The 17,681-nt window shown below is 35.7% G+C and overlaps 4 protein-coding genes across 6 annotated transcripts; 2 read left to right on the top strand and 2 right to left on the bottom strand.

Annotated features, from left to right (window-relative positions):
- The first annotated feature begins 2,891 nt into the window (after positions 1 to 2,891).
- Positions 2,892 to 5,191, top strand: LOC125211291. 2 transcript variants are annotated; one of them, XM_048111021.1, is made up of 2 exons: positions 2,892 to 3,044; positions 4,143 to 5,191. In XM_048111021.1, the coding sequence occupies exon 2, from the start codon at positions 4,244 to 4,246 to the stop codon at positions 5,033 to 5,035; it is 792 nt and encodes a 263-aa protein (XP_047966978.1). In that variant the 5' UTR covers positions 2,892 to 3,044; positions 4,143 to 4,243; the 3' UTR covers positions 5,036 to 5,191. The 2 variants fall into 2 exon arrangements, with proteins under 2 accessions (XP_047966978.1, XP_047966979.1); XM_048111022.1 differs by lacking the exon at positions 2,892 to 3,044 and having other exon boundaries at positions 4,223 to 4,431; positions 4,571 to 5,191.
- A 1,222-nt stretch (positions 5,192 to 6,413) lies between these two features.
- Positions 6,414 to 10,194, bottom strand: LOC125211288 (receptor-like protein 12). Of its 2 annotated transcripts, XM_048111019.1 has the most exons (12): positions 9,959 to 10,072; positions 9,426 to 9,531; positions 8,930 to 9,083; positions 8,719 to 8,790; positions 8,544 to 8,615; positions 8,311 to 8,382; positions 8,078 to 8,221; positions 7,915 to 7,995; positions 7,756 to 7,827; positions 7,580 to 7,651; positions 6,852 to 6,923; positions 6,414 to 6,764 (listed from the first exon to the last, which is right to left on the bottom strand). In XM_048111019.1, exons 2-12 carry the CDS (start codon positions 9,514 to 9,516, stop codon positions 6,674 to 6,676), a joined length of 993 nt encoding a protein of 330 aa, XP_047966976.1. In that variant the 5' UTR covers positions 9,517 to 9,531; positions 9,959 to 10,072; the 3' UTR covers positions 6,414 to 6,673. The 2 variants fall into 2 exon arrangements, with proteins under 2 accessions (XP_047966976.1, XP_047966975.1); XM_048111018.1 differs by lacking the exon at positions 9,426 to 9,531 and having other exon boundaries at positions 9,959 to 10,194.
- Positions 10,195 to 13,789: 3,595 nt separating this feature from the next.
- Positions 13,790 to 15,058, top strand: LOC125210569. Its single transcript, XM_048110109.1, has one exon. It carries the CDS (start codon positions 13,790 to 13,792, stop codon positions 15,056 to 15,058), a length of 1,269 nt encoding a protein of 422 aa, XP_047966066.1.
- A 1,491-nt stretch (positions 15,059 to 16,549) lies between these two features.
- Positions 16,550 to 17,532, bottom strand: LOC125211292 (metallothionein-like protein 3A). Its single transcript, XM_048111023.1, has 3 exons — positions 17,372 to 17,532; positions 17,104 to 17,145; positions 16,550 to 16,778 (listed from the first exon to the last, which is right to left on the bottom strand). Exons 1-3 carry the CDS (start codon positions 17,419 to 17,421, stop codon positions 16,691 to 16,693), a joined length of 180 nt encoding a protein of 59 aa, XP_047966980.1. The 5' UTR covers positions 17,422 to 17,532; the 3' UTR covers positions 16,550 to 16,690.
- Between the last annotated feature and the right edge of the window lie 149 nt (positions 17,533 to 17,681).

Genomic DNA, 17,681 nt, shown 5'->3' with positions numbered 1-17,681 from the left:
CTAAATCAGTTCCTACTACCCCATATGAGTTGTGGACTGGGCGAAAGTCCAATCTGGAACATCTCAGAGTGTGGGGGTGTCCGGCTCATATATTGGAAAAGGATCCAACTAAGCTGGAACCTAGGACAGAGGTATGTGTGTTTATAGGTTACCATAGAGGATCGAAAGCTTATGAATTCTATAGTCTCCGAGATAAGAAAGTCATTGTGAGCACACATGCCACATTCTTGGAGGAAGACTTTGTAATGAATCATAAGTCCAGCAGTGAGATAGCTCTAGAAGAGCTAACTTCAGTCACAAATTCCATTAACCAAGAACAATTACTTAGTGTAACAACAATTCCAGAAACTTCAACTACTACTCCAAATATTGTAGTGCCGCATCGCAGTGGGAGGGTCTCTCATGAGCCCGAAAGATACATTGGTTTGGGTAAGTGCATGTATCACTCCTCGGACAGCAATGTACTTGATCCCTTCGTCACTTCATCTTACACTGTACTAATCACTCATCTCTTGAATAGCTTTCATGAAATCCACAAATTAGAACCAAAATGGTAAAATAGTGTGGACATAAATTGATTCATCTTAGACTGTAATCTAAAACAGTAAATTGAATTAAACATTCTGGATCAGAAATACCACCACCAATTTAAATGAAAAAATTTACTTTATCTCACAAGTTCCAGTTACGTGTATCACACGCATACACCAGAAATAAATCCAGTTACATACATCATTCACAAAAGCAGCTGCAATACACATAAATCAGAAAAAAAAAATAAGCTGATGCAGAAAATACTTCATCGTTATCAAATAAATGCCACCACTAATTTGAATGAAAAACTTTCTTCATCTCATACATTCCAGAATTTCAGAATGAACGAATGAAAAACAAAACTTTAATAAAAAACATTTATAAAAATAAATTAGGGATAGCTCACCCGAAAGTCTGGTTCGATCAGCTTTGGGGTTGACCTTGTTCTGGTTTTAGGCGGGAGCTAATTGTAAGAAAAATGTTAACTAGATCACATAAAACCTGAAAATACTTCATCTTATAATTTATATCTTCAGTTACGTCAATCCAAACTTTGTCAATCAATCCAATAACAACACACATAAATCAGATAGTTGATGTTAAAAATACTTCATCTTATTATTTTATGTCTTCAGTTACATCAGTCACCTTTAATCAATTCACCCAAGATTGAATGGAAAACAAAAACTTTAATCAACTACTCCCTCCGTCCCAGAAAAATTGTCTCATTTCCTTTTTCACCCTCGTTTTGCAAAAATAATAATAAATAGTTAAAGTAGAGAGAGAGTAAAGTAAAAGAGAGAATAACGTAGAGAATAGTCTTACCTATATTATTCTTTCTCTTATTTTATTCTCTTTCAACTTTACCTATTTATTATTATTTTTGCAAAACGAGTGCAAAAAATAAACTGGGACCATCTTACTGGGACGGAAGGAGTAAATCATAAGAAAAATTGTGAACAAAATTAAAATTCAAGAATTGCCGATTCAACTCCGATTTTCTTCTCGTTTCCACTCACATCATATTTCTAATACTTAATTCTCATCACATCTATAAAAATTATCAACTAACATCGGTTTTGTAATAGTATGGCCCTTATAGGCCCAATCTGCTCCACTAGTAACCAGCCCATACTTTGTTGGGCTTGAGCCCAATCTCCAGTGGTGCCCTACACGTGGCAGAATGTGGTGGTGAGTTGGGGCTGTGTCTTTTATATACTGGTTCCTTCTCTCTTCCGACTTACTTTTGCTTCTGCCTCTCTCTTTTCTCTCTCGGTTGTGAGTGTGGAAAAACTAGGGTTTTCTGTTTCCCTTTCCTTCTGGTGTTCTCTCTCTGTGCTGAAGGCTTGAGAGTGTGATCTCTCTTCTTTCTCCTCTGTGTGTGTATACACTGGTGAGTGAGTAAGCTGAGTGTTGGGAAACCTCTGGTTTCTGGTCAGACAAATCTGTCTGTGTGTGAAGCGGTTTCTTGTGGTTCCAGAGGATTGGGTGACTGGTGTTTTGGCCGTGGCTTTGCCTTGGATTGTCTCTGCAACGAGGAGGTTACTGGATCTAGGGTTTCTGTGGATACGGTGGAGTAGATTGGTTATCTACTAAGGTTTCTCCATTGAGGGGCAAATCAATTGGTGACTAAGGAATTGAGGTTCAGATTTATAGACCTATGCAGTTGTACCTGGTGCAACTTGAGCCTATAAATTGTTCTTGATCTTGTTTTTATTCTTTGGTTACTTCTGAGTTCTTTTACTATCTATTGTTGAGGTGAACACTTTTAATCCGTGTGTTAAGTGTTTCAGGTGCAATAGAAGGAGTAGAAGACAGTAGATCTAGTAGTGTAATAGCTAGATCAGTTTCTTGATTGTATTACTTGTAATCTTGGCTGAAGTATAGACCTTACAGGTTTATTCATCGAAATCCCCGACTCGTTGATATCTTATCCGAAACAGTGAATTCATTCTAGGATCATTTTTGGACGTTACAAAAATTATATATAGGGGTAATGTCTACGGTTAGAAAGTTCATAGGAGTATAAAAAATTTCAATAACTAATTCATATAGATGGACTTTAAAATTTATAAGTACATGTATTTGCAAAACCACCTATGCGGCAGAAACAAAACTCTCTCTCATACGCAGACGCTTACAATGAATAACATTTTTATGCTAAACCTAACACACTAGTATTTCATTATTTGTGATGTTATATGGATAGAATTCAAAATTGGGAAGGGAAAGAAGTTAAAATTTGGGTATGAAACAAAAAGGACTATTTGGGCTTCTGAATTAGTGGGAATCAAAGCCCGAACAAGTTGAAGCCCATATTAATCAAAATTGGGCCGTCGCTATTTTCCCGATGATACTCACAATTTCAAGTTTTCTCTCTCATCTCATCTCATCTCATCTTTTCTGCAATTCAATGCTCCTCCTTCGAAAATGAGGAATTTCAGCCGTTATTCTCAAAATCCTGCGGCTCTCTTCCACCTCCACGCTTCCATGCAATACCTTTTCTAAATGTAAGTGATTTTTTCAATTTCGGATTTTTGTTTTGGGGGCGGCGCGGATGGTTGTGGCGGTGAATAACAGAGCTGTATTGCATGTTCAATTGTGGCTTATCTTCGTGATTTTCTATGAAAAAATAGCACTCTGATTACGGTGAATTAATGTGCGGATCTCAATTTTTTGAAAATTGATTAGTTGATTTTCATTTATTTGGTTATTGAAATCTGGCTGTAATGAATAGTGTGAAAATAGAGGAATGGATTGAACGGTGTTGTTATCTGTGTAATTTTACAAATTTGTGGATTTTTCCTTTTTAATATATAATCCTCCTTGATTAGTTGTGATGGTTTACATTTTTTGAGTGTCCAGATCTTCTCTGTTTAGTTGAGTGATTGGTTGAGTTTACTCAGGGAATAGGGGTTTCCTTTGATCTCTTCTAAAGCAGAGTTATTTGCATTGTTGTGTATCTGATTCTGAGTCAGTTTTTAATGGTAAGTAGTTGCTAACACCAAAAGGCAAGTTGAATCCATAATTTTTAAGGATTAGCTAATTTGATGCACAAGGGGGGTCATGTTAAGGACCCCATGGATTTTGGATGGGACTTGCTAGTTGAATGTTGGAGATAGGAACTTCATGAATTTGTGGACTTGTAGACCCTCTCTTGTTTAGAAGATTAAAAAACTTAGAAGTTAGTCCCTAATCATTCAAGGACTCTACAACACTATAAAGATTAGAGATAACTTAGAAATGAGAAATGAGAATAGCCACAGTATCAATAGGTGAATTAGGTTTGTCATTTACTATATGGGTTATCTTTGAATGCAAGGACTCTGAATACATGGAACTTAATATTTTGTCAGGAATGAAATAATTTATGTCTGTTTTTTCTTATGTTTTTATAGATGTGAATCATATGATGCTATTGAAAATAAAACATGGTTAATATATTTCTATCAGCTATACAAGCTATGCCATTTCCTTTTTCATGTAGTCTAGGCTATAGCTGTGTTAAATGTAGGAGAAGCTGAGCAAGAAGTTCTCTTTTTTTATGAATCTAGTACTCCAATTGATATTTGTTGCTAACCACCTCTCTCTTTGCTGTTCTGAATCAGGTTCGATTTTTTAGCAAGTTCCAGAACATGTAAGATTCAACGAGTCTTTTCTGCCATAAGGCTGAAACACCATAGCTTTGTCAAGTTTTCTGGAATCCATCATGTGGAAATCTATATCACATTCCATTCGAGGGTTTGGGCAAAAGAAAAACATTGCTGAGCTAGCCAGGGGTTGCCACGAAACATCAGATGATGAGATCTCTTCAAATGCTAGCACTGACGAAGGGCTGGAATGCCCAATATGCTGGGAATCATTCAATATTGTCGAGAACGTGCCTTATGTTTTATGGTGCGGCCACAGCCTCTGCAAGAACTGCATCTTGGGACTTCGTTTGGCTACTCTGAAGTTTTCCGCACATCAGATCCAGATTCCCTTTTTTGTTTCCTGTCCTTGGTGCAATTTGCTGACATTTCGTTTACTTTACAAGGGTAATATTAGATTTCCAAGCAAGAATTTCTTCATACTGTGGATGGTGGAGAGCAGAAACGGGGAGAGGGTGAAGGCACTTTCCTCCATCTGCAGAGATCGTCAACAAATATGGTCTCAACGGTGCCCTCCAACTACCGGAGATAGCTCCTCTGACGCCACCAACAGGAGGGTGAATCGTCTTGGTCATCCAAGTTACATAAATAACCACAGCCGTTACAGAGATAGATTCACTCCCGAAAGGCTCCAGATGTCCTTCCACAAATCCCTCGACTTCTTCATTAGAGCGATGGCCAAGTTTCCACTGGTCCTCCTTCTCATGATCGTCACATTTGCATTACCTGCTTGTGCTGCTATCCTAATGCTCTACTTGGCAATAACAATTCTCGTTGCGGTTCCAGCCTTCTTGGTGCTGTATTTTGCATATCCCGTGCTGGATTGGCTAGGACGAGAGATGAGAACTTAGGACCATATTCTTCTATTCAATTTCTCTCTTTGTTTTAGTCCTTGATAGACTGGAAGTAGGTTGTTGGGAAAGATATGTTGTACATGGAACTAAAGCCTTTCCCTTGTTGATGATGAAAGTGTTGAATAATATAAATATTATGGTTCGGGACTCAAATACTGATTTTGGGCACATTTAATTGATACGCACATTATAAACACAAATGAATCTGTTTAGGTTAGAAAACCATACAAATTAACATACTGATATTGTTCAATCATACACACTTAATTAACATACAGATATTGTTCAATAGCCAATACTATACAATTAGTCTAAATTTGTCCAACAATTCACACAAATGTTAAATTCATCAATACACATCACAAATAAAATATTTTTAGAAGTGGGAATGAAAACTCTTAACATATGGATATGGTAAAAGACAACACATTCAAACAAAATAAGATGCGAAACATATTGTCCATCCGTCTCATAAAAATTGACACTTTTTCCATTTTCTTCTATAAATAATCACTTCTATTTTTGGTCTGTTTTCTCTAAAATAAAATGGGCATCAGTATCAACTAATAATATTCAAATCATTTAATTCTCTATTTTTCTTACTATACCAATTAAGTATTTAAACTCGTGTCGTCCCAAAAAATGTCTATTTTTATGGAACAGATGGAGTAAAATAACAATATAACAAAACTACAAGTCTACAACCTTTTAATCTCTGAAATAAAGTATGCCACACATTGTCAATTTGCGTGACACAAATGAGTTTTCATCATGTGTCTCATGTGTGACGCGTTTTGCTCATGCATCTCATTAAATATTATGAGAACGCGTTTCTTTAAAAAAACTTTCCATTTTGGGAAGGTAACATTACATCGTCATATCTTGAGAAAAAAAAAAAGCCGCAAAACATTTGTTTCAAAGAAGGATTGAAACTGTTTAGGTTAATCAAATGCCAGTGGGTGTGAAATTGGGTAATGCTTCAATCGACTTGTATATGGAACGTGGGTGCTTGGATTTCACGGAGAAGGTGTTCAACAAAATGCCTAAAAGAGATGTGATTTCCTGGAACCATAGGCTATGCTATAAATGGCGATGGAGTGTGGTTTAGATGTTCGACGAAATGTAACAGCAAGGGGTTAAGCCAGATAGCGTGACATTTGTTCATAGCATGTAGCTAGTCCGACATAGTCAATCTCACCATCAAGGTGAAGCTCGTTCAGGAAGCTAACTATATTTAAAATTGAGCCAAGACCCGAGCAAAAGATGATGAGAAGGAGAGGAGAAGACGCCATGGTGTAGCTGTGTAGATTTACATTACCATTCACGATTTTGCTGCTGGGGAGAAGACATTCAAAGATGGATGAAAGATCTATTATTCTGTTTCTAAGTGTAAACTTATGAAATGTTTAATGTATTTATCGATCGAAAACATTTCATTTTTAATGGTACAAAGGGAGTAACTATTGAAACTGCAAAAAAAGAAGTGATCTATACACAGTTGAGAGCTAACATGGTGTTTTAATTGGGAGAGATGCATGTTTACATAAATAATTTCGGGTCGATTGTTCTGAAGCAGAAGGCTCGCAGATTTGGAAAAATAAATTACTAATAGTAAAGGCCAAAACTTATCTCTGCCTACACCAGAAACTCTGAATCAGCAAGCTCCAAAACTTTGTGTACGCCAATCGGTTTCACACCCGGCCGGAATGAATTTCCTTCAATGTACCTGTAAGAAGAGGATTGAGGAAGTTAGCAAGATTTGACATGTTAGGAGAAAGAAAAGGTTCAGAAGTTAAATCTATGCAAAACTTACAATTCTTTCAAATATGGGTGCTTGTAGAAGGTATCCGGAATCCTCCCGGTAAATTGGTTGTGATCCAAGTACCTGAATCAATGATACATATCAATAGATAATTCTAGCACATAATATACGCTGAAATGTTTGTTTTCCATTTATAAGGGATTGTCTCGTTTCTCGTTTATATAGCGACCTAAAGGTACACAATTGCCGGTGAAGGAGCCAACTACTTCAACTGCTGTATATGTTTCAGGTTGAATGCGATGAACTGAGTGATGCTAGAGAGAGGGATCTCAAGAGGAAGGCCTAATATGCACACGATAGTTGATTTGTAGAATTATGTAGGTCACCAGTTCCTTTGTACAATGCATTTATTTTTCTAAATTTTATTGGTGTTTAAAAAGGAAAAAGAAACAAAAAAATGGAGCTTTTTAGCTTTAATGCGGACATGAATGAAGGATGGAAAGAGAAAATTGATAGAGCAGAGACTATCATGCACAGCAAACTCAATTTGTATAGGTAGCTGGGATCTTCCTTCGTTCTTCTTCTATTAATTTTACTTTTCATATTTTCTATTTCGTAAAATAAGAGCGAATATAAGAACTATGCAGTAAAGTCGAGTTCACCACAGACAACTCAAGGAAGCCTATTCTTTCTGCTCCGTGTAAAAGGTAAACTACTAACTGGATATAGATAAGGTGTATAGGCTAGTCAACATGAAAAAAACTAACAAACATACTTACAAGTATGTTAATCGAGGAATATGAGCAACCCCGAATGGTATAACTCCAGACATTTTGTTGTAGGATAAATATCTGGAATGAATAAGTCATTCAACAAGCATATACATCAGGGAAAACTAAACAAGGTGACGAGAATATCTAAGATGGAGTACTAATTAGTAGAATTTAAAACTTACAAAATCTCCAAGTTTGTCAAATTAGCAAGTTGTGACGGAACTCCTCCAGTAAGGTAATTATTATTCAGATACCTGCATTATCACGTGGGATCATCAATGACTGCTTTGGATTGATTAATTCAGTAGAAACTATGAAACAGCTTAATTAGTGAAGCATACAAATTACGAAGAGCTGGGAAGCATCCTTCAATGCGAATTAGTTCTCTAATGGTCCCAACCAAGTGATTGTTACCAACATCCCTGTGAATATTGAACATAATCAGCTGCACAGGCAAGGGCAAGGATACGCATAGAATACATTAGAAGGTTTGTAGTGTTTTACAAGTGCCGCAAGTTTGTTAAGGTTCCTAATTCAGGAGGAATTCTCCCAATCAAGCGATTTTCATGCAGTTGAAGGTAACGAAGTTGTGGAAGATTTGTTAGCTCCTTTGGAATTTCACCTTTAAAATTATTAAAGCTCAGATAGCTGCAGAGTACCAACAATGCATGAACAATTTTGTAAAAAAAGTTAGGAAAATTAATTGAACAAGAGCTTCGAAGCATTTAATCACTTACAGATGTGTAAGCTGTTTCAGTTCACCAATTTCAGGAGGAATAGAATCTTGGAGTTTATTCCACCGCAAATTACTGATAAAATCAATAACACAAAAGTGAAAACGTCAGAAACAGGAAAAAAAATGCATGCAATTGGGGGAGGGGTGAATGGAGATCGAACGACGTTAGAAGTACACAACTGATATATGAACAGAGAGGTTATTGTTTATCTATGTGAAACTAAAAGATATTACAGAATCTTGAGATGCTTCAGTCGGCCAATTTGAGATGGAATTGGGCCTGTAAGTTTGTTGTTATGAAGATCCCTGCCAAACAAAAGATTTTAGAAATGTAAAAAATAGCAACGAAGTAAATAGCAATTGCTGTTTAAAAGAATATATAAGGAATTGACTGGAAGGACAAACATACAGCCTCGTAAGGTCCATCAGATTGGTGACTGCGAGTGGAAAAGGACCAACGATAGACACTGCATACACTTCCCTACAAGGAGAATCAACTCAGAATGCTGAGTATCACGATCCAATAGTGAGAAGCATAGGTTACACAATGTAGTAAAAAAAACAGGTGCAACGATTGATAAAGTTTACTAGTACAAAGAGAAAGCAGGGTTAAAACTCACAATTCAGTAACAACGCGATAATCGCTACCACTCACAGCGGAACACGTGACCCCGGACCAAGCAGGCAAATCTCCACCCCCGCAAGGATCGTCTCCAACCCAAGCATACACCACTCTCCATCCGAGTGATGCTTTTATCTCATTTAATGCCTTCACTGTCATTAGAAGAATCGCATACATATCTAATCACATATCTAACAGAGCATTCCTCTAACTTAACAGCCGAAGTAATGATGTCAGTAAAAGATGATTAGCATTCAGACGTGAGATCCCGAACACTGTTACTAGTACACAGAAGCTATTAAATATGGCGCACAATGCTAGAATTCTAACAGATTCGATCAAATACAACTCCGTAAACAATAAAGTACACATTCAATCCACTGAACAAAGCCTCCACACGCCAAGCCAACTTGTTATCTAACAAAATCACACTAATCGAACTTCTGAATAACCATATCAAGAAAATTAAGAAGTAACAACGCGATAGTCGCTACCACTCACAGGGGAACACGTAATCCTAAGCAAGCAGGCAAATCGCCACCCCCACAAGGATCGTCTCCAACCCAAGCATACACCACTCTTCATCCGAGTGATGCTTCACTGTCATTAGAAGAATCACATACATATCTACTCACATATCATAACTAAACATTCCTCTATCTTAACAATCGAAGTAATGATGGTAGTAAAAGATGATATTAGCATTCAGATGTGACTTCCCCAACACTCTTACTAGTACACAGAAGCTAATAAATATTGTGCTAGAATTCTAACAGATTCGATTAAATATATAAAGCCAACTTCACATCCAACAAAAATCACACTAATCAAACTTCCGATTACAGCAATTTTAACCGTATCATGAAAATTAAGAAGCAATATCATCATAAAAATCATAACCTAATCTGATCGATCAGACTAAAATCCAATCACGACCTCCATAAATTTCCAATTAAACCTAAAGCTCTGCAACTGGAGAAATCAGCTTAATAAAACTACATTTACAGCGATGGATCGAGAAAATTACCGTCTCGCTTAAGCGTCTTGCATAGGACGGGGTTGTTGTTGAGTAGTAATAAGAGTACGACGAGGAGATGAAAAAGAGAAGAAATGAAATGGAAATAATTGGCCATTGCCAATTAGCTTCTCCGGCGGTGATCCAGATTACATAAGTGAGATTGTACAATGTGAAGTAGTCAAGTTGGAGACGCTGCGCCTGCGTTCAATCAGCTGATCTCGTCGGTGATGAAATACTCAGCTCAGCCGTTCCTTCCCAAGATATTCACATTGTACTCCCTATCCCATTAAAAATGCAATGTTTTCCTTTTTTTATTATCCCATTAAAAATGAAACGTTTCCTAAAATAGAAACAACTCTATCTCTATTTTTTCATCTCTCTTACTTTACTCTCTCTTCATTCACTCACAAAACAACACTACATAAAATCCCGTGCCAATTTCTAAATCTTGCATTTTAAGTGGGACGGAGGGACTATAATTTTGGAACAAAATAATAGAGTAGTAACTTAGCCATTCTAGTATTTCATTTTCGTTTTATATTTTAGGAGATTTTGTTTTGTGTGTTAGGTGGAAAGAGAAAATATAATATTTATATTATTGTGAAGGGAAACTTTTTCTAAAAATAGAAATGTCACATCTTTTGCAGGACAAACTAAAAAAAAAGTGAGATATCTTTTATGGGACAGAGGGAGTACCTCATCTTTATTTTATACTCGTTTTTGGTACATATAAATCACAATTTTGATACCTGATGCAATTTTCACACCAAAATGCCTTCTAAACAAGAACATTTTTCCATTTTTGTCATTGAGGTTATTTTGGACATATACAAAACTAAGTACCAAAAGTGATGATTAATATCTTCTATCATTCTTATCACTCTTTATACTATTATTATTAATCCATACTAATATTGTTATTTTGATGTTATAGTATTTTTTTATATCATTCAAATATACTTAATTATAATAATATTATAATTATATTTAATTATTATCATAATACTAAAAACTATTTGTAATAAATAAATAATTATAGTATAATTATTTAAATTATGAAATATTATATATAATAATAATTATTATTATTATTATTTTATATTAAATTAATAACTAATATATAGTTTTAGTAAAAATTTAAATTATGTATTATAATGATATTAAGAGTTGAATATTTTTAGTTAGGTGTTTCAACCCTAAAATGATTATAAAATAATTCAATAAAAAATATTTAATTGATTTAATTATTTTAAATAATTAATTTAATTAGGTGTTTTGTTCTTGATTTATATTATGAATTTATATTATGAATGCAATTAGTTGTATGTATAAAACACTAAAAAGAAAGAAGAAAAAGAAGAGAAATGAGAAATGAGAAAACATAAACTAAGGAGAAAAAGAAAAAAGGAAGGAAGATAAAACACTAAAAAGAAAGAAGAAAATGAAGAAAGAAGAAAGAAGAGAAGAAAAAAATAATCACATGTTTGATACTATTTAATGGAAATTTCCAAAAATATCTTCCATAACAAAAAAATCACATGTTTGGTACCTAGGGTTATTTTTGTGACTGGGTACCAAAAATAATATAAAATAAAGATCAAGTACCATTTACGTGCGAAAGTGAAAGATCAAGTACCATTTATGTAGTTCTGTCTAATTTAAATGATAGTAACTTATTAAAATAATTAAGGTTATAACTAATTAACAACTTAAGTTGGTTAAAATCAGATTAAAATCGTTGACCGTTAAATAACTAGGACCGATTGTGATCCGAGTTGAAATGTTCAGGATGAAAAATTCAAAAGATAAAGTTAAGGACCAAAATCATAAAATGAGCATATGTTCTGGACTAATTTTGAATGACTTTTACTCTAAAATATTCAAGCCACTTTTTTTACTCTATTTTATCTTATTTAAGTACTCTATCTAAATCTCATGAGTATCTCATTTTAGAACATAGAGAATGAGACGAATGAAGTATTTATTTATCTTATTTAATTACTCTATCTAAATCTCATGAGTATGTCATTCAAGAATATAGAGAATGGGACGAATAGAGTAAATACTTAATAATCATATTTACTCCCTTCATTTCACTCTAAAGTAAAGCATTTTTTATATGGCATGAGATTTTATATAGTATTGGTTTATGAATAAACTAGTATCTTGTATGTGCTATGCACAAATTAATACAGTATATTTTTAAAACATTAATTTTTAATTTTAAATTAATTAAAGAAAATTAGAATCAATATTAACAATGAACAATATGAGTAACAATTTTAGTTATATGAGAATAAAAAATCTATACAAATCAACATTGAAGCATAATAAATTTGAAACAAATTGCATAATAAAATGTTTAAACATTAAATCATGGAGTAGGAAGACAAAAATCTAGACTAAAGTTCAATTTTGGTCCCGTACATTTACCCTAAAATTCTTTTTTGTCTTATACATTAAGTTTGTGACATTTTGGTTCATAACATATTATTTTGGTACCTTTTAGTCCTAAACAACTCCCAAACATATTGTTTTAGTCCAAAATAATAATTTTCTGTTAAAATGAACAGTCAAAATGTTTAATCAATTTAATAACTTAATTATAATCTAGGACTAAAGTCCAATTTTGGTTTCATACATTTTCCATAAAATTCTTTTCGGATCTCATACATTAAATTTGTGACCTTGTTTGGGACCAAATGGTATCAAAATAGTATGTTAGGGACCAAAATGTCACAAACTTAAAGTATGGGACCAAAAAGAATATTAGGACAAATGTAAGGGACCAAAATTAGACTTTAGTCAAAAATCTATCACAATAAAGAATTAAACTCAATGGATAATTACTCATCATTTTTAAAACTTCTTTATACACTACATTAACTTTAAAATTAAAATTAATCTCGTCACTATAAACTAAAACCTTCAATTCTTCACAATTCGTCACTTTTCAACAACTCATAGGTAAAATAACTTGTTTGTCATCTTAAAAGTCGTCCACCTCACCTAAAACTACAATAAAATAAGTAACAAAATCAATTTTGCAATGCATGAAATCAATAATAAATATGTATTAAAACGATAATCTGTAGAGCAAAGCATAAGATGAGACCCATGAAAGTACACAATCAAACAATTTACACCACATGCATTCGATGAAAAGACAAAATTATTTTTTTTTTAAAATTCTAATCAAACGTTTAAACCAAATTCAAATGACATAGTAAAACCTCCCACTCACTCCATTTAATCAAACGCGCATAGTAAAACCTCCCACTCACCACTTAACCACACGTTTAATGGCCTTTAAATTAAATGGCAATCTTGTAAATTTCTCCAAAACTCCCCTTTTATATATTGTAAAGATATGGCACGGGAGTAAATATTGAATAATCCCTTCGTCTCACTCTTAGAGATGGTGTTATTTCTATTTTAAGAAATGTTCCATTTTTTATGGGACAATCCAAAATAAAAAATCGTTTTATTTTTATTGATACAAAATGAGTATTGTTAAGAGCATCCACAATGGATGCCCGATCGCGTGCCCAATCGGCCGAGATCGGGCTCGCGCGTCGGGCATCCATTGTAGCCCTCGGTCGCACCCGAGCGCCGGTCGCGCCCGATCCCGAGCCCGATCGATCGGGCGCGTGATCGGGCGCCCATTGCAGAGCCGCGCCCGATCACGCCCGAGCCCGAGCACGCGTTTTTGATTTTTTTTTTTTTTTTCTTTTTCAATTCTATAAATATACCTTCATTTCACTCATTTTTCACACAACTCTCACACATCTCTCTCAACTCTCTCTCCATAGCAATATCTCTTTCACTCACTTTTCCAAAATGTTTCCCGGGGAAGATATTGGTCGGTCTATGGAACGCGCAATGTTTGCTTTCGGGAACCAGATTCTCGCCGGTATTCATGCAATACATGAGCAAGAGCAAGCCGAACAGCAGGCCCAAGAGCAGGTCCCGAGGCCCATCCGCCGACGGACATCCGTCCGTCGAGAGCATGTCCTAGCTCATCAACGTCTGTTCGAGGACTACTTCGCCGAACATCCCCGGTGGGGCGCGCCGGTTTTTCGCCGACGGTTTAGGATGCGGCGAGAGCTGTTTCTCCAGATTGTTCACACGTTGGAGGCGCGCGACGAGTACTTCCAGTGGCGGGAAGATGCGGCCCATAGAAAGGGTCCATCCCCGCTGACGAAGTGCACTGTTGCGCTTCGTCAGTTGGCATACGGCACTACGGCGGACATGTTCGACGAGTATCTTCACGTCGAGGATACAACTGGCCGGGAGTGTCTGGTAAATTTTTGTGCGGGCGTTATTGACGCCTTCGGCGCCACATATTTGCGCAAGTCGAATGCCCAAGACTGCCAGGACCTGCTGCGGATGCACGATACGGTGCACGGCTTTCCTGGAATGTTAGGGAGTATTGATTGTATGCACTGGGAGTGGAAGAATTGTCCTGCAGCGTGGAGAGGCCAATTCACCAGTGGGTATAAGGGTACCCACCCGACGATGATCCTTGAAGCAATCGTTGACCACGGTCTTTGGATTTGGCATGCTCACTTTGGCGTGGCGGGGTCCAACAACGACATCAATGTGCTGAACTCGTCCAGTCTCTTCACCGAGCAATGCAATGGCAACGGTCCGGTTATCAGCTTCACTGCCAACGGACGACAACATCATATGGGGTACTACTTAGCCGACGGCATTTACCCGAGATGGCCAGTTTTCTTGAAGACGATCTCCTGTCCAACGGGTGCGAGGAGAGAGTTTTTTGCGGCAAAGCAGGAGTCTGCACGGAAGGACGTGGAGCGAGGATTCGGTGTGCTTCAAGCGCGTTGGGGAATAGTGAAAGGCCCGGCTCGTTCCTGGTACATGCATCATATCGCCAATGTCATGTACGCGTGCATCATCTTGCACAACATGATTATTCACGACGAAGGTCGTGCAGCTAGCCAGTGGTCCGACGATGAAGCCGCTCCGAGCGCAGGTCATGCAGCCCCGCCGGTCGTTCGAGGTTTACCCTATGGACTCAACGAGAGATTACAAGCTCATGAGAGCATGCGCAACCAACATGCTCATCTTGATCTCATGAACGATTGAAGAAGTTTGGGCACGTAGTGGTCGTTGAAATTGTACCTCTTTTTTGTAACTTTAAAAAAAAAAAAAATAAGTAATGTATGTTTTTTGCTAGTTCTTTAATTTAGAAGTCTAATTTTGCTATTTATATGGTAAACATAAAAAAAATTAAAACTAAAATTGAAATGAAAAGTGGATAAGAGATAGGGCATGCACTAGGGCTCCACCATTGCAGAAAGATAGGGCATGCTGACGTGGCAACCACTAGGGCTCTCACTGGGGCATGCACTAGGGCATCCATTGTGGATGCCCTTAGAATACTCTAAACATGATGCCAGACACTAATATCACGGAACGAAGGGAAATACCCCCTCCATGAAAAATAATTTCATCCAAATATGGAAAGTTACTCTCAAATTATTAGCACTATTCTATCTAGCTAAATTCTTTCAGTCTCATACTATATCTAATTTTTTTCCTTTCATGTTTTATCTGCTTTTTTTTCTCTACTTTACTAATTTTTAATTAAAACTCTGTGTCGTCCACCATGTAATTATTTTTCATGAATGGAGAGAATATAATCATACAATTTATAGATAAATATGAACAAATCTATGTCTTGTAACCTTTTTATTTTAATTTAAAATTACAGCATAAACTAGAATTTGATAAAACTGTTGCATGTCTTTTAGAGATAATAGTTTTTGCAATTGATGTGATGTCTATAATTTTCTGCCAGTCCAATTAGGGAAATATTTCTCTTTTCTTCTACCTAGCTAATTAAGATACGAACACGAGAAATAAGAAAATGGTAGTGTGCTCATTGAAAAGAAAATAAAAGCAGGTAAGTAATAAGAATAAGATATAGTGGACAATAAATTAAAGGAGGTTAAAAACGTCAAATCTTTTCTTAGGGAAAAAAATGCATTACTAATCTGAGATATTGTATCAATACAGGGAACTAAGGCTGAATCTGAACCCAATCTATTAAGGAAATTCTAAACCTGAATATAAACTCGACATGCTACCCTTAAGCCAATCATGACCTAAACACGATAATGACACAAACCACTTTGATTGTTCCGACACGATAACAATACGACAACGACCTGAACACAAATCACTCTGGGTTGACCAAACACGATAATGAGATGTACTATATTTGTTTCCAATTTTGTTCTTCCTTATTCTTGTTCTCCCCTAATCTTCTTATATATTTTATCCAAACTCTTCAAATATTCTAGCACAATTAGGAATAACATAATAATTAAACCATATTCAATAAATATGAAAAGACCAAACTGATTTCCTAACTAAAAAACAACAAAATCAAGAAGATGATTGCTAGAATCTAAAAGATAATTTTACACCAAATTTCGAATGCACATAACTCAAAAAAAATCTAGTACTACTAGTCCTATTCCAAAGATAACATAAAGTTTATTTATAACAGCTGATTGAAGCATAGCAATCCTCCATAATAATAATATCCATTGGTGTTGTGAGAAAGAGAGATAGATAGAATAGTTTAATTTAATTGATTGAGTAAGGATACAAAGGAACACAGACAAACTTATTTACTGCTATAGATAGAGGATTACATAATAAGGTAAGAAAATCTAGTGTTCCCAACCCAATATTAGGTCATGCTAGCTCTCACTGGCCGCATTTGCAGTCGGTGCAGCTGCAGCTGCTGCCGCACTTGCACCCGTCGTGCTCAGCGCCATCCATTGCCATGGCGTAGCTGCAACCACAACAAAAGACAATCCTAGTCATGGGCGAACCTAAGTGATGGAGAGAGGAGGGGATAAAGCCCTCACTGTAATTATTCTTTTAACTTTTTCTATTAGTTTTTTTAAAAATTTATGCAAGTTTAGTGTAAATTATTATGTAAAAGTTCCTATAAATAATTTGAATTACTTAAAAATATACTTTTAAATAAAATTTAGAAATGTCAGCCCTATCAATAAATATTTATGCATTCATCAATGATCCTAGTTATTCCAACTCAAATATCACATATGGTAGATTCAATGTGGAATTTCTTGTCTTTTGATCATCAACCATACCTCTTCTCGGTCTCAACGATATCGGCTGCGTACCCCTGCTTCCTGCAACATGTCGCAGAAAAATTTGATAAATCAAACTAGTCGATTGCTGAAAAAACAGAAATAGTCCCAAGGAAAAGGCGGAATAAATTGGATTCATAAGTAAAAGAAAATCAGGTATTGGTCCGGGTAAATCCATTTGATTTTATAAAAAAAATTGAAATATTTTATATCTTTGTTGACCTGACCAGGAACACTTATTCAAGATGAAAAGAGAGAAATTATTTACGTGCACTGGGATTTGTCAGAGCAGTCGCAGCTTCCGCACTTGTCAGACATGTTTGATGAGGAAACTGAGTAGTGTAGATATATGTATGTATGAAGTCTTGTTTGCTGTATTTTGGTTTATGTGGAGGAGTTGCCTATTTATAGGTGGTGGAGAATGGAGATGAGGGATAAAAAGTTGATAGAATCTTGGTTATGGGGGTTGGAATTGGAGGGCCTAGTCTCATCTTCTTTTCATTTTTGGATATTTCAATATCAATCATTTTTCTACATTTTTGTTTTATTCTTTTAGGATAAATAGATAAATTTTTATA

Source organism: Salvia hispanica, chromosome 3 (genome assembly GCF_023119035.1).
Source record: "Salvia hispanica cultivar TCC Black 2014 chromosome 3, UniMelb_Shisp_WGS_1.0, whole genome shotgun sequence".
In the NCBI taxonomy this organism is placed as follows: Eukaryota; Viridiplantae; Streptophyta; class Magnoliopsida; order Lamiales; family Lamiaceae; genus Salvia; species Salvia hispanica.
The sequence above is the reverse complement of the archived record's forward strand: the minus strand, read 5'-3'. Positions and strand labels throughout refer to the sequence as shown.